The 27,650-nt window shown below is 42.9% G+C and overlaps 1 protein-coding gene across 1 annotated transcript in view; it reads right to left on the bottom strand.

The window, feature by feature from the left end:
- Window positions 1–15,343: 15,343 nt before the first annotated feature.
- Window positions 15,344–27,650, bottom strand: part of LOC146785933 (T-kininogen 2-like) — a 71,887-nt gene continuing 59,580 nt past the window's right edge. The window contains exon 10 of the mRNA XM_085635333.1: window positions 15,344–16,029. Coding sequence (XP_085491459.1) covers window positions 15,373–16,029 — 657 coding nt within the window. The 3' untranslated portion in view covers window positions 15,344–15,372. The remainder of the gene's footprint in view (window positions 16,030–27,650) is intronic.

The following is a 27,650-nucleotide window of genomic DNA, read 5'->3' as shown; positions in this document are numbered from 1 at the left end:
CCTCTAACGTAAAAGCAGGCACTCTCGTTCTCGCTCTCACCATTCACTTTAAGCGCGTCCGCTGCGCGTTGCGCTGGTCATCGGGTTTTAACTTGTTTTGCCCTTAGCTGATTGGAGGGTTGGACCGGAAGTGCCGGCCCCTTCCTGTTGCACGTGACTCCCTCCACACAATCCGAAAAATCGGTGGTGGACCGGGGATTATGTGCTTCGTAAGGCGGTAAGAATGCCGTGCTGATATTTGTTAAGTTAAAATGTAATTTTTAAAAGATACACAATTTTACACAATGTTAAAACAGTAAAACAATGTTAAAACTTTAAGTGAATCTTACTAACGGCGATGTTGGGAGCCCTTTACCAGGCGCTCCAAGCTATCAAATTGTTCAATGACACAGAGGGCCCTTTGCCAGGCGCTCCTCTAACGTAAAAGCAAAGTGGGGTTATATTGTGCGAGACATTCCTGCTAGGGCGTCTGACTATATGCGTAATCCTGTGATTTCGTCTGTGATGCCTCTAGAGGCTGTAATAGTAATGCATTCTAATGATCCACAAAGGTGATGAGTACTGTCATTCTAAAGCGATGCTTAAACATGTATTCTTGCTACTGCGCTTAGGTGAAGAACCCAGACTGCTAGCCCTAAGATGTAGAGGTGTATACTTCATGGTCAGTAGGAACTGCTCAGTTAGGGTTGTGTGTCACTAAGGCAGGGTTACCTATTTTAAATGCTTGTTGAGATAATGGGGGGGGGGGGTCGCCACTGGGAAAGTGGCAGTGCGCAGGGCCCTCGCTCCAGGTTATGCTCAACTAACTGCATTGGGGGCAAGATGATGTGCATACATGGGAGTGGTGGTATTAGGCCCCTACCCCCCGTGGGAGGGGTGGAGATGTTATGCAATGTCACAAAGTAATTCCAACAGCTTATGTATATTTGTAAATTGGTGCATAGTATTGAGTAGTGTGTGTGTTTATTAATTGTACTCTTACTGTTATAAAGCAAAGTACAGACTGGACAATCATTTATTTAGTGTTATTTCTGCGCACCTGCACATAGCGATTACTAGCCCACACCACCTCCCTTGAGTAAGCCTCAGACTGCTCTGCAACGCTACCCTCTGAGAGTCAGGTGCTACAATTGGGTGTTTGGTTCCCAGTGAAGGACAAATGTAGTTGTGTTATTTGTGTATGCCTCACAGATACTGCCTCGTTTTCCAACAGGCAGCAATTCAGAAATTGCAATCACTCAATCAGGGAATTGTGAAGGACGCTACTCACCCGTGAGGGTTTCAAGGTGCTGGAGGGGGGGGGGGTGCAGCTCTGAATCAGCCAAAAATCCTGGTCTTGAGGCTCTTCCTGAAGGTATACAGAGTAGGGGCGTGTCTGATGTTGACCGGGAGCTCGTTCCAGGCCTTAGCCGTGATGTAGGAGAAGGCTCTTCCACCCGCTCTGGTTCTGCGAGTGCGCAGGGTTTCTGCTAGAGTGACGTAGACGGAGTGGAGGATTCTTTTGGGTACGTGGAAGGAGACTCTTTCATTGAGGTATTTAGGTCTGGTGTTGTGGAGAGGTTTGTAGGCCTGGCTGAGTAGCTTGAAAGTTACTCTCTTCTCGACAGGGAGCCAGTGAAGGTCTCGCAGGTGTTGGGTGGTGTGCGCACGTTGTGGGATGCCGAGGACGAGTCTGGCCGCAGTGTTCTTGATGGTCTTCAGTTTGCGTAGCAGGGATTTGTTGATTCCAGCGTAGAGGGTGTTTGCTTAGTCCAGTCTGCTTGTTATGAGTGCGTAGGTGACAGTCTTTCTGGCTTCAGGGGGGATCCACTTGAAGGTCTTGCGAAGGATGCAGAGGTTGTTGAAGCAGGTGGAGGTGACGGCATTGATCTGACAGGTCATGGTGAGGGAGGAATCGAGTATGATGCCGAGGTTCCAGGCGTGGTCCGTGGGGGAGGGGGGTTGCCCAGGGCGGTGGGACACCAGGTGTTGTCCCAAGCTGAGGGGGTGGGTCCAAGGATGAGGACTTCTGTCTTCTCCGAGTTGAGCTTCAGACAGCTGCTGCTCATCCAAGCTGCAACGTCTTTCATTCCTTCCTGGAGGTTGAGTCTGGTGGCTTCGGGGATGAGCTGGGTGTCATCAGCATAGGATACTATGCTGAGTCCATGCTGTCTGACGTTGGCAACGAAAGGGGCCATGTAGATATTAAAGAGCGTTAAAGAGCGTTAAAGAGCGTGGGACTGAGCGACGTTTGTTGGGGTAGTCCACAGTTGATCTCTCTGGGTTCAGAGAGGAAAGGCAGGAGTCTGACCAATTGAGTTCTGCTGGCAAGGAAGGAGCAGAGCCAGTCGAGGGTGGCTCCCTGTATGCCGGCATCGTGGAGTCTGGCTGTGAGAGTGCAGTGGAAGACGGTGTCGAAGGCTGCAGAGAGGTCTAGTAGGATGAGGGCCGCGGCGCGGCCTTGGTCAAAGAGTGTGCAGATGTCGTCTGTGTCGGCAAGGAGGGCGGTCTCAGTGCTGTGGTTACTGCGGAATCCGGATTGGGAAGAGTCGAGTATGGCGTTCTCTCCGATGAAGTTTGTCAGCTTGTACACGGAGGAAAAGCTGAACAACATGCTCAGGAATGGTACATACAGTTCTTCACATTCCATTCCAGAGGGATGGTTAATGTGGCCATTAGATACTAATATTTGTCATGCATGATTTTTGAACAATACAAAGGGCTTTAGAAAAAACAGACCAGTTCTGCCTTATGGTCAGACACAGCAGTTAGGAATAGTAACAACATATAACGAGGTAACATTGTACCATGAATGGCTAAAACATTCCACATTAGATGAGTTGAAAGAACGCTTGTTTATTCTTTCTGATGACATGTATTTACAGGATGGTTTTTTAGGTCCTAGAAAGGCACATCAAAAATGCTTTTTGTATATAATGTAAAACGAAATATAAAAGGTTTCCCAGCAGGAAGCTGCCGAGCTTAGACATGAAATTGACAGAGTTAATTTAGAAAAGGCTCTAGCAGTTATCAATAATGGTATGACCTCGTTCTCCACTAGAATTTATTCTCTGAGTAACATTGTGTCATCAGAAATTGACATAATACAGAGTGACATGTCCCTCTTACAACATGGACAGAGTCAGCTTAGATCCATCATGATATGGAGCTGGACTTTACATTGTTTAAATTGTTTTGTTTTGCCACCAATTTCACTTCTTATATCGCCTTTCATGTCAAACGCTATGTACATCACTCTCTGTGAGGTAATCCTCCATGCTGATCAGTTCTCTGCAGAATCGTCAAAACTTGAGAGCACTGAGACTTTGTTTCTATGCCTGACTTCCCCACTTAATTTAGTTTCCGGGATTTAGGGCCACATCTCTTAAATGTGGGAAAGCATAAAACTTGCTTGCTGCCATTATAGAAGTACACTATAAAAACTGAATATTTGCATAATCAACTTTATTTCTTATTTGACAAACTCATAGCTGCCCAAAGGGCTTCCCAGCGCTAGCAGAAAACAGACCAAGTCACACCCAAAGGAATTAAAATAACCAGGTCTTCAGCTGCTAGCAGAAGCTCTCAGTAGATGTACAAAGCCTTAACAAGGAGGACAGAGAGTTCCAAAGTTCAGGGCAAAGATATTTGAAAAAACAACCTTCTTGTCCTGCCAGGTTGACTCATGGGCTCACCGCTAGATTCTGGTTTCCCAAACATAACTGTCAATTAGGGCGGTAAGGATGAACTAAATTCCTTAGATCCTATGTCCTGTCTGCGTCATGGCGTGTGCACGTAGTACAGGCCTTTAAACGTAATGCTCTTATCAATAGTCAGCCAGTGAATGTTGCGAACTGGGCAGAAACAGAAGCATGCTCAAGAGCATGACAGAGGAGGCAACAGCTGAACTCTGCGTTGTCTGTAACCTCTACAAGGAGGATTGGAGTTTGAGTATAGTTTGGTTAGGAGACTGTTAGTGTTCTATATTTTTTCTTTATTTTTTATTTTTTTATGTTTTAAAACAATTTTTATTCGTACAAACAAAAAGCAAAAATACACCTTTCGTCATTACATATCACAGCTGTGCAATACCTTTGTTGGCACATTGGTAATTCCTGACATTTATTAAAGCTATCACGCATGCACACCCCAGCCTCTGCATCCACCACCCGCCGCCCCGATGTTCTGCATTTTTAAAGCAAACTGGGATGTCTTTATTATATTTTAATTTTTGTGGCAGAACATCTTGCAGCTGAATTTAGCAAACCAGACATGCAGAACGGAACTATTATATCATATTCCCCCCTGCGAGGTGTGCAGTGTTAGTGAGTTAGCAAGCGGTAATGCCACATAAAGCATTATGCTCTCACCCAAGAGTTATCATTCAGATTTCCTGATTTAGTGTTGGAATATCTCTTATTTAGTTCTATGCCATCCTTTCAGATGTGTGTATTGTGATATGTTGTCAAACACTGAACTGATTACCATAGCAAGTCTCAGGCGTCCCACAAGTGGAACTCAACATCTTTCAGCCAGTGTGTCTAAGTTTTGTACAGGCAGTAATATTCTGCTTAGTTTAGGATAAAAAGTGTGAAGTGCAGTGTCTTTTACACATTAAATGCTTTAGTCAGGTAGGTGACTTGGATGTGTTGTATGGTCGGATGACTGGCATAGCACAGCTAGGGTTCCAGCAGTGGCGGTCGGTGCAGGTAAGCGTGGTGCGGCGGGGCAGGGGCAGGGTGGGGGGAATCGACAGACGAAGGAATGGGTAAAAATAAATACATAAAACCTATTTCGTCGTCTGTCGACTTCCTTCCCGCCCCGCTTCACCGCCCCACCGCGCTTACCTGAACTAAGGGGCATAATGAGTGACCTTGTATTGGCATTGCGCTGCTGTCATCACTGGTCATTTTTTCCATTGATTGCTATACGCTAAGTCTCAAGAGGGGTCTGGAATTTGCCTTCTGAGTCAAACTTCTTCACTCACACTTGATTCCCCGCACGAATGTCTGAAAGCCACGCCCATCTTCATTTTTCCATCTTTTCATTGTTTTGGATTCAGTATTAGTCTTAAGCTTCAGGAACTTGACCAGAAATCTTCCCAGACGTCTCCTGTGTATGCTTCCTGGGGTGATGCAACCCATGGGGGCTGTCACCAGTTAAGTATTATTGATAGACACATGTCAGGTAGTGCAGTATTCCTGCAAGAATATGAACCAGGTGATTTCCAATTCAATTCCCTGTTCTGGGACCATGCGTAGCACTTTAGCATTTTCATAAAACATTTGGTGTCCATATTTGCCTGCAGCGACATCAATGTAATCTAGCATTGTTTGTAGCCCATATTGGTGAGATATGCTGGTAAACAGTTTCCCTGAAATGGTGAACCATTGTCCATTTTAATTACCTTCAAAAGGTTTTTCATGAACCCATTGACTCTGTAGATCATGGCACCAGCTGAGGTTCTGGTGACTGGGTCAACTTTAGGATGTCATGAGTTGTCAGTATTTACCAAGTGGTGCAAACCATTCACTTTGTTGCAGAAGTCTGCACCACGGCCTGTGATTGAGGACATGATATTTTAGGTATCTCAGGGACTTTGAAAAAGGTCCTGATGCTTGAACAAAGATGCCATCTGTGTAATTTGAATGCAGAAATGCATCTCATATTTTAGCCTTATGCCCTGGTCTTGCCAGCTCTAGATGGGGATATTTGAAAAAACTATTTGTTTAGAATCACCACATTTGGATGGTGTAGTTTAACTATGTATTAGATGAAAAAACAGTAAAATAGGTGCATGGGTTGTAAAGTTCCTAACTTGTCCATAGAAGACTTAAATAAGAAAGGGTGCTCTAGTTTCTGTTATGAGGACCCACCATGGGTTCTGTGCCATAGCAAACCCGAAAATTAAGAATTGCTTAATTGGACTTGTACACGATTGTTCTTTTCAAAATATCGATAGACCTTGTCTGAACTTCTTCAAATTTATCAGAAAATCCCATGACGTTTAGATGTTTGGAAATAGCCTTGTCATCCTTTAATGTTTGGCTTTCGACTAGGAGAGTATTTAGCTGTCTGCCACAAAATTCCAGTATGTAGGAACCTGTGTGGCCTTGATATACTCACTGGATTGGCTGTGTGTTGCCATGCCTTGTGGAGTTGTTAATAGGACTAGTTTAGTTTAGAGCTCCATTGGGCAATGTTCATCCATGGGAGCCCAGGATGAAGAGATTCTCTTGGTGGTACTGTTCCCATGGATGTCAATTCACCGAAATGCCTGGGGTAGCGGAAGTGACCTCACACACCATTGACCTCCACTTTCACTCACACACACATCCTTTACACATACACACAAATTCATACATATACACTCTCAGACACATAAACACACTTGTTAGAAATGGGGGTCTCTAGGTGGCAGAGGTAGGTACCTTGTCCAAGTAGGGACCCTTCCTTCTAGTCAGGATAAGGGAGTTACACTCCTAAAATAACCCCTGCTCACCCTCTTGGTTGCTTGGCATGAGCAGTCAGGCTTATCTTAGAGGCAGTGTGTAAAGCATTTGCACATAACCAACAATAATACAGTGTAAGTACTACAAAAAAAAACACACTAGTTTAGAAAAATATCCAATATTTTTGCATACTTAAGACAAGGCCAAAGACGATAAAAATCCACAATACAATACTTTAGAAATCTTCAGTTATCAAAATAACCTTGCAATAAAGTTCCTTGAAGTTGATAGCTCACTCCGGGGCTATCACGGCGTCGTGAACAAACAGATCCAAACAGTTCTGGCTAACCGCTGTGCCGCGGGCCAGCTACGGTGTCGGGAAGACCTGTAAAACAGTACCTTTAGAAATGCGGGGGTTCAGCGACCACTCGTTGAGCTTCCGAAAGCACACATCTGCAGGCGTCGGTTCTGGAGGTTGGTGTAGGAGTCGTCGGGGCCCTCGAAGTCACACGTGTTGCAGATCAAACTCCTCGCGGTTGATGTCAGGAGCGCTGACGTCGGCAGGCGTCGGGTGCTGCAGTGCGAAGTGCAGCGGTGCGGCGTGCGGTGCCCTCAGGTTGCAGTGCGAGCAGCGGCTCGGTTGCGGCATCAAGTGGCGTCGCCGGTAAGACCAGGGTCGCGATGCGAAGTGATGCGGTGCTCGTCGCGGTGCTGGCAGGTCACGGTGCAAGCAGCGGCATCGTTGTAACTGAAGCGCAGTCGTCAGCTGACGAACTGGAGTCGATGGCGCTGGCATCGGTAGGCCAAGGCTGCAGTGCGGGATGAGGGCGGTGCATTGTGTAACGTTATGAGTGGTACCCTCCAACCACAGTGGAAGCAGCGGTGTCCATGCGGAGTGCGGTGCCCACAGGTCGCGGTGCAAGCAACGGCTCGGTGGCGGCATCAGATGGTATCGTCGGTGAGACCAGGGTCACAGTGCGGCGTTGTGGCGGTGCCCTCTGCAGTGCCTTCAGGACACGGAGGCGGCAGCGGTGTCGTAGACGGTGTCGTAGACGGTGTCGGGTTGCTTTTTCCTCTGTTGCAGCACAAAACACACAGTCCCCAGTGCTGAGTACAGAAGAACTTGAAGTTTTTGCTGTTCCTGAGACTTCTTAAAGAGGGGGCAAGCTCTACCTCAAGCCCTTGGAGAAAGTTCAGTCCTTTCACTGCCCAAGACAGAAGCAGCCACTGCAGGCCAACACAACAAAGCACTGAGCAAAGTGGTAGTTTCTCCTCACAGCTTCTCCAGCTCTTCTTCTTGGCAGTCTTATTGGTCCAAAAGAGTTCTAAAGTTTAGGGGTATGGGCACCACTTTTTATAGCCCAAAATCCTTTGTCCTCTCAGGCAGAGAGTATCTGTGCCGAGCCAGAACCAGTTCTGTCCTCTCTGGTGCAGCTTCCTGGCAGGAGGTGGAGACATCTTTGTCAGAGGCGGACCAGGCCCATTCAGGTGAAAGGAAATCTCCTCCCCCTACTCTAAATGCAGCCCAGGGTTATTCAGCCCTTCCCTGACCCATCTAGACTCTCTGGAGCCGCTACTCCTTCCCAGGCCCACTGGATGGCTGAACAAGAAAATACCTACTTTCTAAAAGTGGTATTTTCAAACACAGAATGTAAAAATCACCTTCACTAATAGATGCATCTTTAAATTCTGTGTCCAGGCATAATGTATTTCTCTACCTTGTTCCCAGGTCCAGTTATGTTTACAAGATGTTATAAACAAACTCCCCATTCTGTCCTATGGGAAACAGGAAGTCTTGCAACAGTGAAAAATGAAATTGGCAGTAATTCACTATCAGGAAAAGCCACACACACCAGAGTATGTCCTACCTTACACATACACTGCACCCTGCCCACAGGGGTACCTTGGGCCTACCTTAGGGGTGACTGACATATAAGAAAAGGAAAGGTTAGTGCCTGGCAAGTGGTTACACTTGCCAAATCGACATGGCAGTCCCAGACTGCATATTTGTGAGAGTGGTCGCACTCCTTGATTTTAAGAAAAAGGTAAACAATATAAATTTAAGTATAACATGTAAGGGTGCTGTAGAGAATCATCTTCTGACCTTGAGGTGTTAAATGTAATATAAAAGAAGAAAACCCTCGTCACTGGAGGGGTTACTCTAGTGAGCACTCCGGTGCGAAATAAAATCGCTTAATCAAGTCAATACTTCGTTTGTTGCGTAATTTCTGCTTCAATGTCTTGTAGCTGAAGTATTATTCAAACTTTACGAAATCGTAATTTAATTCTTCATTACGACAGTCATGTACAGTCATCCATGTTAATCTTTCACAGGAATTATATATTATATCCCCGATGCATTTCAGGTCTCGCCCTTCTTCAGAGGAAATCCCTAAAACAAGAGAAAAGGTTCTCTAAGTCGTCCTTGAACTAAATGCGCTGTATTATGTTTAAAAATAATATTCTGAAATGATCATGAATCTAACAGAAGACCCAGTAGGACATAAAATCACTAGAATGGTGCACTATCGTAAGTGAATGAACGTTCTTTGTGTGTCTAATAATCTAAAATAAAGGTGAATCAAGAGGAAGTGGTGAAAAGTAATCATCGGAACAGTGCGCATATATGGCAAGTAAATGAACGTGCAATACCGTAAGAATATACGTGTCAGAAGAGATTCTATTACGAGATTGTGTTACGGATGAAGGTGCAACACATAAGCGTGAGAAAATTAATCAAGTACATAATAAAGCGTTCCCATGTGAATGCGAGCATATAAATGAAACAGCGAGAACAGTACGTGAAGTGGACCACCTTAATTCCCACGAAGTTAGCCGGCAACTTTTTAAAAAACGTATAGCGTAATAAAACCGCTGTATGATTTATCGTACCTGTGACGAAGCTCTGAAGAGAGCGTGATCCGTGTAATTGTGTCCGCGAAGTGCAGGGGTGTGTCAGCGTATGTAAACCCGGTACAAATCGGTAAAATAAACAGAAGTAAACCATGATGAGAAATGAAAAGTGTAAACCGACTTGAAAACATCCTCGTAGGGAGCGAGCAGTGTAATGTGCCGAAATTCGGTAAATTAAAGATAGAAAATCAGGACCACCACCAAGGAGTAAATTAAAAGAGCAGTCACGTGTAAAATGACAAAAATTTAAATACCAATATTACTATCCAAATTAAATTATCCTGATTAGTAGAAAAGTTTCTGAAAAGAATTCAGAACAAGTGATACAGAACAGTTCTAAAGAAAAACATGCTAAGTGGAACAGAACAGTTCTTAAAAAACGTAACAATAAAGTATGTAAAGCCAATTACAATAAATTGTGCATATCAAGATATGAATAGAACAATCACAGAAAGCAACTGCGACCAAAAAAGGATGTTGACATTTGCATGTTTAACATGTGATTGATTATAGATAACAGCTAAATTCCAAACGTTAATTAAGGCCTTTTGAGTGTAATGAATTAAGTTTGTGTATCCAAAACAGTTCACATTGTAATAAAAAAATGTATAGTCTCTTCCTGCTTTGACGACAACTTGTTCCAGAATCAAGAATCTCAATTGGCTGATATTATGATTCATGGCAGAATAATGTGCTGCCACGGTCGATTTCAAATCTTTTAGCCGTATGTTGCTTTAAGTTCTGTCAAGCGTGTTTTAATTTTGCGTTCAGTTTTCCCTACAGAGGGTAACCCGCTGGGACATTTGAGCAGATACACCACGTTACCAGGGTCACAAGTAGCAGTCACATGTAGCTTGATTGGAGTCCCCTGAGTAGGATGTGTCAGAATTGTCCCTTTTATAATATTATTTTAGTTCCCGCAATTATGACATGGGATAGTCCCAGTATAAATTGGAACTGTGTTCTCTTTTTTCATCTGTAGTAGTTGCACATTTCTCGTACGTTGGTATGTGAAAATAGACTGCACACAGGCTCTGCAATGGCAGGCCACAGTTACATTTAGACACTGCTTATGTAGGTGATACAATCCAGTGCTGCAGCCCACTAGCAGCATTTGACTTACAGGCCCTGGCACAGTCAGTGCACTTTACTAGGGACTGATAAGTAAATCAAATATGCTAATCTTGTTATCACCAATCCATAACACAATTTACAAAGAGAGCATATGCACTTTAGCATTGATCAGCAGTGGTAAAGTGCCCAGAGTCCTAAAACCAACAACAGCAGGTCAGGAAAAAATAGGAGGAAGAACCAAAAATTTAGGGATAACCCTGCAAAATGGGCCATCTCCAACAACACTCTTATCCACAAACATACACTCAACATACATTGGAAAGCATTTTTTACTTACCTCAGCTGCCATGTTAGAGCGTATTCCAGCTTATTGTACTCCATTTGTATTACACTATTACTGAATAATATATTTTATTTATTCACTAGGAATCACTTTACTACTGCTAAATGCCTTTTGTGAATACCGAAAGTCGTAAAGTTAGGATTTTTCTCAGTTTAATTGTAGTAAAGTTAGGAATCCTAACTTTACTACTACTAAATGCCTTTTGTGAATACCAAAAGTCGTAAAGTTAGAATTGTTCTCAGTTTAGTAGTAGTAAAGTTAGGAATCCTGGTGTTTTTGAGAATGTAACAATAGATGCATTTGCACATATCTACCATTTTTAGGACAAGTCAGTTTCCTGTTGCAGAGGCCAACATGGAGTGCTTGGCATGTGGGCCAGTGAGGTCTACCAGAGTCTGTATGCTATGTGGAGCTTACTCAGAAGTGGCAGAGGTCAAACCCTCGGTTTGCTTTCTTAAGCAACCAGGTATGTATTGTGTGGAGTCAGTGCTTAATTCGAGCCAGTGGTTCCTGTGCTCAGCACCAGCACTTAATTGGCAGCACTGGCACTTATGACAGTCTGCCACATGGTTGGCTGTTTGCATGATTTAGAGTGAGCACAACAACAGTTGTTTACTAATTCAATATATGTTAAAAATGACTATTACCTGCCGCCCATCCTAGTCTTATAGATTTGTGGGTCTGGAATAGTCCGAATTAGCACACTTGTAGGAGTGTGATGGTTAGTAGCTGTGCTTGTACTGTCATTGGCAACGCTGGCAGGGGCAATGGGTGCTGCAGGCTGCAGTGGCTCCTGATGAGGGCCCTGGTTCTTCATTTTTTATAAATTAAGCACTGTGTGGAGTCCACCCTGAGGCAGTTTGCAGTGGGATAGAGAAGTGGTATTTTGCTTGTGGAGTCACATTGTAAGAGTTCTAATTTTACGTTTATATCCAGAAAATTACTTTTTAGTCTTTTTTTTGCAATTTTCATTAATTCTCAGTGCTATTACGATTTGAGATATTTTTCTCTTGTTATTCTTGTTGACAACCAGTATGTTCTCTTTTCAGAATTATCTCTTGAGAAGTCATGGTAAAAGAAGTGGGCTAAAGACTTCCACTTAATAGGCCCAGATAGAATGATATCTAGTGTAGCATATGCAATACTATCTCCTGACAGATTTGCATCATTGTGTATCTTTATTTGAGGATTGTGCGAGGTGCTGTGCGTGCTGAACACCAGGCAAGCAATATGATTGGAAGCCTGGAAGGAGGCATGGAATTGATATACTCCAGGAATGGAGGCTTATGTATCAACTCCAGGAATGGACACTTATGTAAGATGGCCATGCCTCAGGGAGGTGCTGGGATCTGGTTGACTACACCTTCGCGAGGAAGTCGGATTGGAACTTTCGAAGATCTGACATTAAGTTTGGAGTCAGTTGCTGAAGAGAGGAGAGACGTGGTTGTGGCCTGCAGAAAAGCTATATTTTAGCCACTGCCCTGATAAGCCCGGGATGGGAGGGAGGGAACTGCCATCAACTCTGAAAGATGATAATCTTGTGCAGGCCCCCACTTGACTGGAAGGATTGGACCCTTTGGGGATCAAAAGCTGAACAGCCATGCAAGAGATCTTTTTGAGCTTCAAGCAGGCAGGTTACATCCTGGTTCTTTATGTTACAGAATTTGGTGCAGAGGTACAGGAGTCAAAGAAGTTGTTGGACTAGAGCCACAGTGCCTTGGTGGTTAGTAAGTTTGAAAAGGGATGTGTGTCACCACAAAGGGCTACTAACCCATGGGTAAGTTTCTCGGCACCGGGGTAGCATACACTTCCAGGATGGGTGGTTCCTTCCCACAATCCTTGGCCCATAGTCCTGGCTTTTCCAGCTGGGGTTCTTTCATATCAGCCTGTTTCTGAGAGCAGCATGAGGGGAGCGGACATTATTCCCACCCATACTCAAGGGACAAGTAATTACCATTCAGCATCCTTGCCTGTAACAAATATCACTGTCAATCAGGGAGGGTTGAGATGTTCATGAGAAGGAGTGAAGGAGGGTAATAACTTGACTTGTGTGAACATGAGTGAGGATGAGAAAACATTATCGGGTATGTGTTTGTGTGTGTGCAAACGTGTGTGTGTGTGCACATGTTGCAAACAGCCAACTTTTGTACCACCTATTTTATTGGTGGTACGAAAATGTTTTTTATTGTGGATAGGCAATTCAGAATTAAGGCTTTAGAGATGTACAACTATATGCAGGGCCACTGGAATTATGCAGCAGGGGAAGGCCAAATTATGTGGCAGGGTTGACTAATTTATATGGCAAGAAAAGGTAAATTATGCAGTGTAATGCGGCATATTTTCTGATATGACTTCATTATATTCTTTTTTTTAATGATTCTTTTTTTAATAAAATCAAGGTGTCACTTGGAAAAACGATGTACAAGCAATATTGTTCACAGTGCGGCAGTCAGCAGCGGTCCACAATATATGCATTGCCCCGACAAGAGTAGATTATTATACAATTTATCGACCTTGGAGACTATTACTCAAGGTCCAACCTTTGTCTGTCCATCGGTGGCTCGCAGATCTCTCCCCTATATGCGTTCCATTTTTGCCATATCTGTGACGACTTGTTGGGACAACCTCTTGATACATATACAGTTATATTCTCATTTTTAGGTTTCTCCTGCACAGCGCTTGTGCTTGTGAAATCTCTTGTATTTTATATATCTTAAAAGGGGGCTCTTATCAGTTCCCATTGCCAAATTACTGTGTTCATCCGCTTTTGAATGAACTTTTTTGTGTGTTAACTTCCCCTGCCTGCACGCATTTATGATACTTATCTTCTACGAAAGCGATTGACGCTGTTTAAGCCCCATTCACTGTCAAGATAAGATCTCTTCCCACGGAAAAGGCAGACAGCTTCTAACAGTATGCAGGAATGCTTGATTTGTATTCATTTGCTGTGTAAAGCAGATGCTTTAGCCTTAGAATGTTTGTAGCATTTCCTATTCACGCCTCAGTACCTTCCTTTACACTGTGTAGGCATTATCAGATTACATTTTTCAACTTAATCTATTTGGTCATTACGATCAAATTCTGAATGTTGTAATAAACCTTGTACATTAAAAATAAAGTTAATATACAAGAGCTATGCTATATTTTATTACTAAACAGGCAGCCACAAGTGCAGTTCCGTTGCAGAAAACAGGGTCATGATTTGAATGGTGCAGCAGGTTCAGTGACACCAGGCACAAAAGCTGTCAGAACTCCTAATAATATTGCTATATTCGACTACTAAACAAGCAGTCAGAATTGCAGTTAGCTTGTAGTTAAAAGGGACTTGATTTGAATGGTGCAGCAGGTGCTCTGGCACCGGGGCCAAAAGCTCTAGTGACCCCAATAACCCCAGATTATTGCTAAAATGTTGAACTAAACAGGCAGTCACAAGTGCAGTTACCTTGCAGACCACAGGGTCATGATTTGAATGGTGCAGCAGGTTCAGTGACACCGGGCCCAAAAGTAGTCAGAACTCCTCTAAACACCTAATATTGCTAGATTTTACTACTAATCAAGCAGTCACAGTTGCAGTTACCTTACTGTTGAAAGGGGCTTTATTTAAATGGTGCAGCAGGTGCAGTTACACCGGGCCCAACACTCTAGGAACCTCTCTAAACACCAAATATTGTAATATTTTACTACTAAACAGGCAATCACAAGTGCAGTTAGCTTACAGGCAGATGGGTCATGATTTGAATGGTGCAGCAGATGCAGTGGCACCGGGGCCAAAAGTTGTCATAACTCCTCTAAACACATAATATTGCTATTACATCAATTAATTCTATCATTTTCCTCTTTCATTTCATTTTTCAAAATGTTGCTATTACTTACCCGCACTATACCACTAGTAACAGCACGATAGATTGCCTTTTTGTACATAAACAAGTCACAACACTTTAACAGACTTTCTGTATCTTATATTGTACAGCTACCCAGCAAGCTACAAAGTACAACAAAAACAGCTTATTATTAATCACATAGGTGAAACCTAATGCATTTACCAATTCTTGTTACACTTGTTAATACTGTCTGGGCTTAGGTTGCACCTCATTAATACCAGTTTGACACCCAAATATAGCAATAAGCAACAGAAAGGTGACCAGTCGATCTTTGCAAAGGGCCTTCCATGTGCCACTGCGTTTTTAGTAACTTTTGAACAATTTGAGTTAGAAACAACATTTTGTTTTGTTAAAATCTGCAGATTATGCAACAAATGATGGATTATGTGGCAAATGCGGCAAACTAATAATTACGAGAAAAACGCATCTGGTGCACAATTGCATAATTCCAGTGGCCCTGACTATATGTTGTTTCCATATATAACATGTGAGCACAGGGAAGAGGTAGGGTGCCTGTTCCTCTATAGATAGGGCCAAACACGGTTTGGATACCCATTGGGGAGGTTCCGCTTGATGGGTTAGTATATTTTACTTAGCAGGAAAAAAGGATTACAAAGATCTTAAAAACTACAAAACCAGATACCATTGTGATTGTAATGTTGTGGCGTTCAACAGTAATAAAACATTGAAACAAATAAAACTTATATGAGAATGTGTTTATTTCTGCAGGTTATGAGAAAAGTGACAAGAGATCGTCATCTGAGATTTCGGCAACAGTGCCTGGTGATTTTTCCAGCTTCTTCACAGTTGCTGGAGTTGTTTCCTCATGACCAGCCAACAAGAGATCCAAATCATCAAATGGTTTATGTGCTGGTGACGGAGAAGGCTGACTCAAGCGTTTGGGTGTCCAGGGATCTCCAGGGCATTTTGGGGCTGGAGGTTCTGGGAGATCAGGTAGCAGGTCCACAGGTAGATTTGGAAGAAGACCAGGAAATTCTGGATGCAGAGGCAGAAGGGGAAACATTGCAGCCCCCCCTGCTGCAATTGCCCCCTGTGTAGAGGTACTTGAGGGAGAATGTGTAGTGGTCTTCAAGGCTGGATTTTCAGCAACTACTCCAGAGGTGGGTTTTGGAAGCTCTGCCAGTCCCTTGACCGTGGTAGGAACCCGTGTCTGGGTATAATGCTCTTGAGATTCTTCTGAAGACTTCTTGTTATCATTATTCTTGCACTTCTTTTTGTTTTTCTTGTCTTTTTTCCCATGGGGATGTTCACATTTATCCTCGTGTTTATTTCCATGCCCTTTTCCATGACCAGGAGGATGCCCCACTTCACGTTTCGATAAGCTCACTCTTCGAAAGGGGCTCATGCCAGCTATACCTCTTCCTCTCTTAATAGAAATATAACATGTTAGTGCACTCATATTCCAAACACATGATTATTACATATAAGGTAATCTGGATAGAATATTGAGAAATAGTTGCTTTTATGGCACTCTGTGCTTAAACCTGCTTTTGCCGTAAGTGATTAGAAAGATAAAGATACTTAAAGTGGCATTTCTATACACTGTTGAGAATTTACACATAATTATAAGGCACCTTGTAATACGCACACAACATATAATGTAAGCAGAGGGAACTCACTTTACATAGCCATAATACGGCATGGAGACATATCAGAAATATAGTGTGTACTGTAACAATATAGGGCGTTGTTCACAAAGCTATTTTACAGTTTTGAGTAATTTACACTTTCGAGTAAGTTTGCTACTTTTTGGCTATTCACGACATCCGATTTCAAATTCACTCCAAAAGTGTAACTTGCATGTCCCCACCAAACTGAAGGGCCTGGGGGCTATTCACAAACAGCAGGGGCTATTAACAAAGATAATGTACACTTTTGAGTAATGTACACATGCAATCTATGGATTGAGGGCATAAATATTATGTGGGCGGAATGTCATGTCAAAAATATTGATGATTAAAATATCAAAAGGGTAAGTGCAAATAGGTAAGTATAGATTTACTGTTCAGAACCCCACATCTACATACCTTGAAGACATATATAGTCAAGGTGCATATATGTGTAGTTAAGTATAGTAAAACTTTGCTTTACCATACAAACTTACCTTCACGATATTCTTGTCCTCAATATGCTTGACACAATATTTTATCCACATGATATTTTGGACTCAATATTCCACCAATGTAATTTACTCTTACTCTTTAGAGTAACTATACACTCGGATTTTATGAATAGTCAAAAGTTGCAAAGTTACTCAAAAGTGTAAGAGTAGATTACACATGTAAAGTACTCAAAAGTGTAGACTGTAGCACAAGGCGTACCTAGCTGTACTGATTTGAAGAATATGTGTGTAAGATTAAAGGAATATACGTCATGGGATCCTTGGGAAGGGAGAAGTATGTTGTACAGTTCTTAGTGTGTGACTTTTAAATGCTCAAGGATGAAGTTGGTGGCAGCATATTATTGGTTTCCTGCGTTGGACGGTTCCAAGGCAGGAAAACACTTCATTCTAAACCCAGCATTCTAGTCTTAGCGATTGGCAGTACAACCTAGTTGTTTTGGGTCCTGCTATAGAGATATGTGTTAGACTTTGAGTTCACAATTCTGCATTTAGGTAAGGCTGACTCAGCGTGAATTCAAATGAGACTGGAATTGTTCTTCTGTCCCCCCCTTACCCCAATCTTCCTCTCATATTCACTGGAGTGTTTTAGGCAGCCTAAGAGCAATTTAAAACTAACCTTCATACATAGTCCTTGCTGAAGTAGCCAATAGAGTGAACTATGGTGAGAGTTCCAGCTCTAAAAGCTTAGTCCAGGTAACGCTAAAGTAGATGTGTGCTACTGCTACGCTTATGGCACCCTTTGGAGGGCTCCTTCCTGAACTCTGATGACATTTTCTCCTCTAGTGCTTGGCAAGCACTCGCTCCACGTCCCCTCTTTAGCTGCTTACCACTGGTGATCTATGTGTTAGGGCTATTTCTAACTCTGCTAGCTTCGCTGTCAGTGTACAACCCCATCACACTTATCTGTGACGCTTTTTCATTTTTCATTTCATTTTTGTCTCCTAGTCTTACACTTCCTTTTCCCCGCCTCCTCTGGACAAAATGCCTAAGTCCAGCAAAACATAATGCCCATAACCGTGTCCAATAAGAGACTAGCATTTTGTGGAAGAAAGCTCCATCAGAAGTCTTCTCTCTCATTTCCTTTATCTGGACTTTCTTAGTCATCTCTTCTAATCCCTCTGTCCCATCTCTCCTGCTCCTCAACACCATCATAATGCTTTATTTGGAGATGCTCAAATATTCTATATAAGATGCTGATGATTTCTTTCTTTCTTTGCTGTTGGACTGTGCACACTTAGTGGACAAATGTAGGCATGTATTCATAAAAGAGAACTTGGGTCTAATAACAATGTGATATGTTAAGTCTCTTTTTGAAAAGAGAACAAGGAGGAACATGGCTTTTATTGTTGGCATGCTCAACCTCTATAAGTATGTGATGCTATTGAAGCCATCTCCGGCTCTGTGGGGAGCATCATGAAAGATAATTAAACAATTGGGTGTCATGGGGGATAATAATCTGTGTATTGCTACACTCAAGATTTGCAGCCTAAAAAATAGAGCCAAGAGAGGCAGGGTGGCATCAGCTCTTAGGCTGATGAAATGTGATACTTTTTGTCTCCAAGAGACTCGCATTCCCTTGGATAGGTGCTCCTGGGTTTCACACAGCAAGGACTGCCTTCCAGAGGGATTGCCTTACTTGCCAAAAAGTTTAGTTGCACAGCATTGTGGATCTTAACTAACAGGTTGGGCAGGTGAGTCATTTTAGAGTGTGGCATTGGTGGAGGGTATTTCACGCTGTGTTCAATCTATGGAACAAATACAGACAATCCTGATACATTGGATTTTTTTAATATTGAACTCTGAAATTGGCCAACTCCACTTATACTCTGCGAGTTTTTTTAATATACATTTGGAGGTTGATAACAAGCTAGATGCCCCTCAGAAATACACAGGGAGGAAACCCTCACTCTTTAAGACACTCTGCTGGTTGGTTAAAGATCATGGTCTAGTGGATATCTGGGAGAAATGTAACGCTCCAGATCCGGGGTACACATATTTTTCATATCCACATAATAAACTAGTCCGTTTAGACTACATTTATATGTCTATGGTTCTTAGCAACCATGCTGTGATTGAGAAACTCCCAAGTGCCTTCTCAGATCACAGTCCACTGGTTGTAGAGGTCCCTGTTGCAGGGGCTTTTAAACCATGGACTAATTCGACTTTTGCTAAAAAAAGTCTATGTAATTAGAATATCAAGATCACTTGTGAAAATGGACTGCGGAATTTCTAGAGATTAATAGGGCTCTGCTAAAGACACTTTGCTTTGGGATACTCTAAAGTCCAGAATCAGGGAAGAAATGCTAAGTTACACACCATATCAAGAAAGAAAAAAGCTCAGTGAGATTCAGGCCCAGCTTAGAGATCTTTCACTGATAGAGGAGCACCTGATTCAAGTGATTTCTTGCAGGCTGGATAACACAGAGATCCAGCAGAAGATAGCGGCTGTAAGATCTAAAGTCACAACAGTGTTTTGCAAAGAGGCCACAGCTATATTTTGTAATCACAAGATGGAGTGCTATGAATATGGCGAGAATGTGGGACGTCTTCTTGCACTTCACATTAGGCATAGGAAGGTGGCAACTGGGATAGAGGCAATTGAGGATGACCAGGGATCTAAATATGATTCACTGGGAGAAATAGTGAACTTTTAAAAAGATTTTTATGAGAAATTGTATACCGAGGAAGCAGTTGCACCATTGGGGGGTCAAAATGAGGTGTTACACATAAATGATGGGGCCAGGCTTATTATGGATGAACAGGTTGTCTTGAACCAGCCAATCTCTGCAGAAGAAATAGCAGTAACACTTACATCATTGGCCTCTAGATCATTGGCCTCAGGGAAGGCAATGAGGCCAGATAATATTCCCCATGAATTTTATAAGGCATTATATACTGAGTTGGCCCAAGACATGCTTTTAGTTGTTTTAAAGGCACATGGTGGGGAGATCCCATCTTCGTGGGGAGCAACAAATATAATTGTTCTTAAAAAAAAGGATAAACCTCCATTGAACCCAGGGTCTTATAGCCCAATAACATTGATTAACTGTGACGCTAAAATTTATTCTAAGGCTTTGGCAAATCGATTAGGCAGAATTATTGCTACGCTAGTCTTTCTCAGACAGCATGGGTTTACCCCTGGTCGTGGACTGTTGATCACATAAAGAAAGTGATCACCTAGTGTGATATTTCTGAAACAGCATGGAAAGAAATGGGCCTGATTTTACTCGATGCTGAGAAGGCATTTGATCGAGTTTCGTGGTGCTTCTTATGGGCAGTTCCGGGGAGATATGGATCTGGCCCTGGCTTCATTAAAGCTATTAAATCACTGTATCTTGCTCTAATGGGTAAACTATGGATTATGTGGATAGAGTCTGAAGAAATTCGTCTCTCTAGGGGGACAAGACAAAGCTATCCATGCTCACCATTACCATAACTTGTATATCGACCCTTTTTATCACAATGCTGGAAAGGAACCAGTGGATTTGTCCAATGCTAGCAGGTCTGATTGAATATAAAGTGCTGGCATTTGCGGACGACGGAGCAGTTGTTACAGCAAATCCTCTGTAGGCTTTAGTTGAGACAGAGAAGACAGCAAACGTATTTGGGGCTATTTCCAGCTATAAGTTGAATCAGGAGAAAACTCAAGTGGTGTGTACTAAAGATGTTGGGCACTTTGATCCTTGAGTGGTGGAGGAGGCAACTTATCTGGGGATATGTATCTCTTTAGATGTTGGGCATATAGTAGATCTAAATATGACTCCCCTGGCACCATATGTAGAGCGGGATCTGAGGAGAAATTATCACCTCCGTTTGTCATTGGCAGGGTGTGGAGGGGCAATGTCTTCAAAATAAAACATTTACCCAAGTTACTATATCTGTTCAGGGCCACCCTTTGGAGATTAATCGTTGCTGGTTGGCTAAAATTGAAAGCATGTGTTATGTTTTTTTTGTGGGGATTTAAAAAGGCAAGAAAAGCCTCTAAACATGTGACCCACCCAAAGAATCATGGAGGTTGAGCTTTAATATAACTGTGTACTATTGGGCATGCATGTTGCAAAATATAGGAATCCTGATTACGGGTAGAACACACATGCTTAAATCAGCTGAAGCCCCCTCAATCTATGAGCTCATCATGTGTGAGGAAGACAGAGGATACCTGTTGAAAAATATCGAACCTTGCTATCATAAGAAAACACAATTTAAGGTCCTGCAAGGCGCATTTCGGTTATGGCGGCAATTAAAAAAAGAGCGAGCATCACCAAATATAATTGCTATACACCTATACGGGGGGCATAGGTTGGTTTTACCCTCTATATTCCACAATCGAATTGTTAGAAAGCTGGATGAAGTGTGGCACCTCTCAGCTGGGGGATCTTTTAATTTTGAACAGGTATGCTCGTTTGTTGATCCTTAGGAGAAATATGTGGTTACTAGGCTGCAATGTTTTTAAATATCTACAGAGTCTGGATTTTGTTAACAAGCTGCCTGAGAGTCAACTGTTGGCCAGCCGCATTCCCATTATAGAGGCTATTGACAAGGGGGCCAGGATTGGGGTTCTGTATGATTTATTGGTACAGGACTTATCAGATGATCTGGATTCCCAAAAGTGGGAAATCAAACTTGGGGTGGACGGTCTGATATTGCAAGAATCACTTGATATAAGCAGCAAAGTGCTGCTGACAACAGGTCTGAAGAGCCAACATGTTAAAACTATATTTGATCTTTATTATACCCCAGTGAAATTACATAAATGGGGCAGGGGAGATAACGACTGCTGCTACGCTGTGGGGCTGCGTAAGCTGAAATAGTATATATGTTCTTTTTACGTACGGTATTATGTCCCTGCTTTCGAGAGATTGGCTCGTTTTTAAAGTATGTTATAGGGGGTCATATTAGGATTAACCCTATACTGGTGGTATTAAGGGTGGTGAAGATGCGGTGGATACCGCGCCAGCCAAAAAAGAAGGGTATATGGTGTTCATCGCCATAGAAGTGGCACTGATGTGTATTGCTTTGAGCTGGCTGAATCCAGTACCCCCTACATTCAATGAGTGGAGATCCAGGGTCTTGGCAATATACAATATGAAGAATAATCTGTATGAATGTAAAGTGCGAAAGTCGCAAAAATGGGAAGCCCGGGTATGGCATTCTATTACAAAATGGATTGAGAGCTTGTCATAAACTACCCATAGGGTGGGCCTAATCAATTTGGCGAGGTATGATGCACTTTGAGGCTCTTTGTACTATCTTGACTGTATGATAGTTACGACTCAGGCGTTTTTTTTTTGCACAGTTCTCCAGACCCTCTCCCCTCCCGAAAATTGGGCTGCTCTATTCTGTGGTATGAATGCTTAATTAATCGTGGTACTGTACGAGGCACTTGCACACCGTATGGCTTTTTGCACCAATCTGTACTGTACGATATTTATTGTTCAGACGCTTGTTTGCACAGTAACTCATACCCTCTTTGTATTTTTTTTTTGTCCAACCTCTTTTTATTGACATTTCGCAATAAGTCACTGTTTGATGTTGCATGATGCTCAGCGCAGTGAGCCGCTACAATAACACAATAATGAAAGAACTGGGATATGGTAAAAGACAAGGTATGCATCCACGCCAACTTCTTGTGTGGTAGTGCAAATAGGAGAGTACAGTTTCTATCAATGGGAGGCCTTGATCAGGTCGCATAGCGTAGTATTTCCAAAGATCTCTAGCCCAATCCGTCTTTCTTATGTGACGGTGTGTATTTGCGACCTCTCAACGGGAAGAAATAAATCAAGAAGAACAAACCCCCTAACCAAACCCCAAAAAACAATAAACTAAAACCCCCTCTCCCCTCCCCCCTCACGCAGGGTGGTGGTGGTGGCATGGCTCTTAACGTGTTCAGAGTCGGCCAGTCATTGGTGGGCTAAAATTGGAAAAGATGCATATCTTCAACAGACGAAGGGCAGACAGCCATGGGCAGACCTCGTGAAAGAAATGTGACCAGGGGGCCCCACTTGTACTCAAAGTTTTTATAGTCATCTCTAAAAATGTCAGACAGTCGTTCTAAGCTGAGTAGTCTCCAAAGCCGGGAGTGCCAAAGGGATATCGCAGGGGCCTCCCTCCTCTTCCAGGTCGCTGCTATAGCCAATTTGGCTGCTCCAATACCCATCCACATGATAGCTTTGTCAGCCCTAGTTTGGTGTTCTACAGTCGGGTCTCTAAGGCCCAGCAGACACTCCGCAATAGTGGTCGGGATGGGGTAGCCTAGCATATCTTTGATGTGCGCTAAAATTTCTTCCCAAAACTGGCGTATAGTAGGACAATCCCACCATATATGTCGAAAGTCGCCTAAGAGCCCACAGCCCCTCCAGCACCTGTCAGAAGTATGAGGGAAGATCGTCTTAAGCTTAGCTGGATATAAGTACCAGTCCATCATGGTATTGAGATGGGCTTCTCGTAAGCCTATGGAATGGTTAAATGAATTCATATCAGACCATAACTCTGTCCATTCCTTATCCGATATATCCCGTTGGAGAATGCTTTCCCACATATTCATATATCGTGGTCAGGGGAAGTGTGCCGTGGTAAGTAAGTAGTTATACAGAAAAGATATCACTCCTTTCATGGATTCTGCGTTTAGGACGAAAGACTCGAACTTCGTGAGAGGACGCATAGCAGCTTCGTGTACAAGGGGGGTGAGGGCCCAATGTCGCAATTGGAGATAGTGCAAGTGTTCCGTGCGTTCTAGACCATAATCTCATCTACAGTTGTCGAATGTGAGGGGATCAGCATTATGGAAAAGGTGCATTAACGCTGGACAGCCTCCTTCCTTCCAGGCGTCGAAGGGACCTTCGTGTAAAGCCGGAGGGAAGGCTGGATTAAAATGGAGGGGTGTGTGGGGTGAGGGAAATGAGGTCCATTGGTCGTTTCCCGAAACAGAGTCCCAAACCTTAAGGGTGGTGCGAGTGGGAGTGCTAATGTATGTTTCCTACGGACGTTCTCTCTTGGGGCGCCATATGAGGTCCCATATGGATCTTCCCGCCACAGAGCGATCCATGTGCAACCAGTGCTTCTCCGATTCTCGTTTGGACCATTCCATCAATACCCTCAGCTGGGCAGCCTTGTAGTAGAGACTGATATCCGGTAGGCCCACTCCTCCCGCCGTGCATGGCCGTTGTAATATTGAAAAGGAGAAGCGTGCTCTTCCACCCTGCCAAATATATTTTAGGATCAAGGATTTGACTTTAGGGAGGAAGCCCCTCTTGAGTTCTATCGGGAGGGCCTAAAAGAGATAAAGGAGTTTGGGGAGGAGTGTAATTTTAATAGCGTGTATGCGACCCAACCATGATATGAAGAGAGGCTTCCACCTTGCAAGTTCGTTTTATATGCGGTTGAGAGCGGAAGGGAAGTTAGCTTGAAAGAGTCCCTCAGTGCGTGGTGTCAATCGGATCCCCACCTCTTTGTATTTTTGAGGCGTATAAATGCGTAGCTAAGGTGTTTCATTTTGCAGTATGAAAGGTTTATCAATTTTGGTGGTTCATTGTAACCTTGCTCCTTCCTTGGTTTTAAATGCAAAATAAATAAAATTTAAAATTTAAAAAAAAATGCCATCTCCTCTCAGTTGGCCTTTAGGGAAGCCATTAAAGCTGTGCTTTTTCCACTTCAGATGTCTTTTATTGTTTACTTTTCTATTGCAAGAATCCCCAGAGTAATTGATTTCTGTAGAAACAGATAGAATAGTGCAACACTTCATCTTGTGTGATGGATGATTGTATGTTTGGGCATAACTATGACTGACAGGGCCCATAATGAAGCGTGAGAGTTAGGAGGTCCAGCTGGCTCTCCTGTGAGACTGCCCTCTTATGAACGCTGACGTTCCACTTGTATTCCTCCATTTTGTTTTAATCTTGCTGGAGGAATGCAAATTGGCCAGCAGTCCCTCTCTGGAAACTGCTCTCTGTTTTCCAGGCTCCAGCTCTTCAAATTACTTTTCTTTCTGGCCCAAAAGCTTGGAGGAATGCCAAATGTCCATAAATAGTCTCTTCAAGCATCAAGAAGGACATTATCCCAAGACTGCTTCCAGTAGACTTACAGTCTAAGCTAGAATTATAGCAAGGCACAGGGAACCCATATGCGGCACTGCAGATAGAAAGGACTTTAGCCTTGGTATCGTGTTAGGTCAGTGTCCAAAAATGTAAAGACATGGTCTGTTTCCAGAAAAGGGAGTGGGAATCTGAAATTTAAGTTCAGCCATCTGGGGAAAATGTTATGTCCGGAAGGGAATGTCTTGCGATCTATACAAGATATGGGTCACCCTCTTAACACAGATTACTAACTTGGTGATAGGATGAATTTGGAAAAATTCACTTTAATATCTTGCAACCTAAAATTGCGTGTCTATCAAATTTAAGTAACTTATTGTTATCAGTTTTATGCACCAATTGTTACTTAAATGGATATTGAGCTTTACCTTCCTCTATGTATCAAGAATTTTGTAATCTAAGGGGCATATTTATGAGAGTCCTGCATCACTTTTGCACCGCGTGAAGTGGTACATGCATGACAAGAGATTTATGTAGCCACGCAAAGCAATGCTGCGAGACTCTGAGTGGCCTCATAAATCATGAGCAAGGCGACACAGCGCATATGGCTGCATCATCTTACTCTGCACCCGGGAGGCGTTCCATGGGCGTTGAGGTGGGTTTTCCCACATAATACCCATGGAATTTGACGCTGCCCTAGATTTACAAAGTGATGTAAACCTGGGGTAGCGCCAAGTCCGTACGCATCCAGAGGTGAGGCGCAACAAGGAGACATGTGTTTATTTCTCCTTGTTTTGTCCTCTTTCCATGTGTGCTGTATTCTGCACAAAAACAATCTTACCTGCACATGAGGCTCCCTTGCACCATGCTGCAAGGATGCCTACATTGGAGCTAGGCTGCCAAAAGGGCACCATCACACGCAGAAAGGACAGGAATGCATCATATTGCTTAAATACGGTGCATTCCTGCCCTTTCACTTTGGCGTAGGGCAGCGTAGCAAGGCATATGTGAGACCCTGCATATGTAAGGTCTAAATAAGAAATAGTGAAGGGGGGTTTATATCTGTAGAACTGTACAAGCAAGAGGTCTTGGTTTACAACAACTTTGAAGGTCATTTATTGGGGATTTGGTCGCTGGCATGATGAACTCAAGGAAGATCTTAACTTAAGCCAGTAGAGTTCATGCACTCTTGGTGTGATTTGGTCGAATTTGTTAGGGAAGGTGACAAGCTCATCTGCCAAGTGATTTTTGGTGGGCCCGAGCCAAGATTGAGTTTCTGAAATTGAACGTGGCAGGGATGAAGGAGTACACCCGGGAGGTCAAACATCGATTCTTGGATCATGAAGTAAGTCGGTAACATGTTCCTTAGTTCTTTGGAGCAGAGCGTGAACCAGGAGAAATATGGAGGACTGTACTTTGTGTCTGGACAAAATAATAGCAACCTTTCTTTTCCCTCCTAAAAGAATACATTTACAATCTCTTTGCTTTGTTAAGAGTCAATCCAGAAGCAGCTTCTTCATCTCCATCATATCTTTGGAAGCCCACAGAGTGTCCCTGGCTACTCTATCATTAGCATCTACAGAGCCCATAAGACATCACCAGCCTAAGGCATCGGTCACTATTTAACCAACTAACGCCGGCTCAAGAATTTTGTTCCTACATTTGACAAGAATATGGAGACTGTTCGTTAACTGTTTTCTTGAAGGAATGTCCTGAGATCGTGGCAATTTCACTGTTCTTTGATTCCTAGTTGGAAAAAATAGCCATCGGAACTAGGGCGCTATGAGGTGTACGTAATTTGCGTTCACATAATTGCATGAAATTACAGCAAAATTATGCAAATTATACATAACTATGCAAAATGCAAATCTGTCATTGCATGCTATATTTTAGCACCAAATGCATCTTCATGTCAATTTTTGGGGCAAGGATGCATTGAAACAAAAACTCTGTGAACAAAAGCCGTTCACAGTAAATTAATGGCACAAATGTAGGAATTTCCCAAAACAGTTGCAATGCAAAATTCCCCAAATTGCGCAAATTACACTGGTGTAATTACAATTTTGCCCTGGCCCATGATATTTAGTTTTCCAGTGCTAGTGATGTTGAAATCTGCTCACTCTTTTCAGGTTTGCTTAAATGTTTGTTTTCGATTACAGGGACTTTACTTCCCACTTCTAAGTGCATTATTTAAAACTACTTTGATTAAAATTGAAATTAGAATTTATAGGTTAGGAAATCACATCATTTATGTTAACATTGTTTAATGTGTCCTCAATTGATGTACTGATCTACTGTCCACATGAGAAAGCCTTAATGTTTAGACCACAAAACCGTACAAGGTAAAGGGAGTCATCTGTAATCCCGGTGGCACGCATGGAAATCTGATGGGGTTGGTGGCCTGGAAGAGCCTTGCTGTCCCAGCGAGGCAGTGATCAATTACAATTTTGGTTCATTGTGGTGGAAAAACATTGGCTTTTTACCATCATAAAATGTATTACATTTGGGGCCAGATGTACGACCCTAAATTGGGGTTGCAAACGGGCAATCGGCCCTTTTGCGACTGCAATTTAGGGCATGACCATGTACAAACCTCATTTTGTGAATCATTAAATTTTACCGATTCGCAAAATGAGGTTTGTGACTCGCTTTTAGGAAGGGTTGTGCCAAGGGCGTCCTTTCCTAATAGCGACTCACATTTGTATGTATGAATGTTTTGTGACCACAATTGCGGTCGCAAAACACTCACAATTTACCACCTACTTCAAGTAGGTGGTAAACCATTCGCAAATTGGAAGGGGTCCCCTTTGTAAACAGGTAAAATAATATTTTTTA

Source organism: Triturus cristatus, chromosome 11 (assembly GCF_964204655.1).
Source record: "Triturus cristatus chromosome 11, aTriCri1.1, whole genome shotgun sequence".
NCBI classification, from domain to species: domain Eukaryota; kingdom Metazoa; phylum Chordata; class Amphibia; order Caudata; family Salamandridae; genus Triturus; species Triturus cristatus.
Note: the sequence above shows the minus strand (reverse complement) of the source record. Positions and strands in the feature narration are given on the sequence as shown.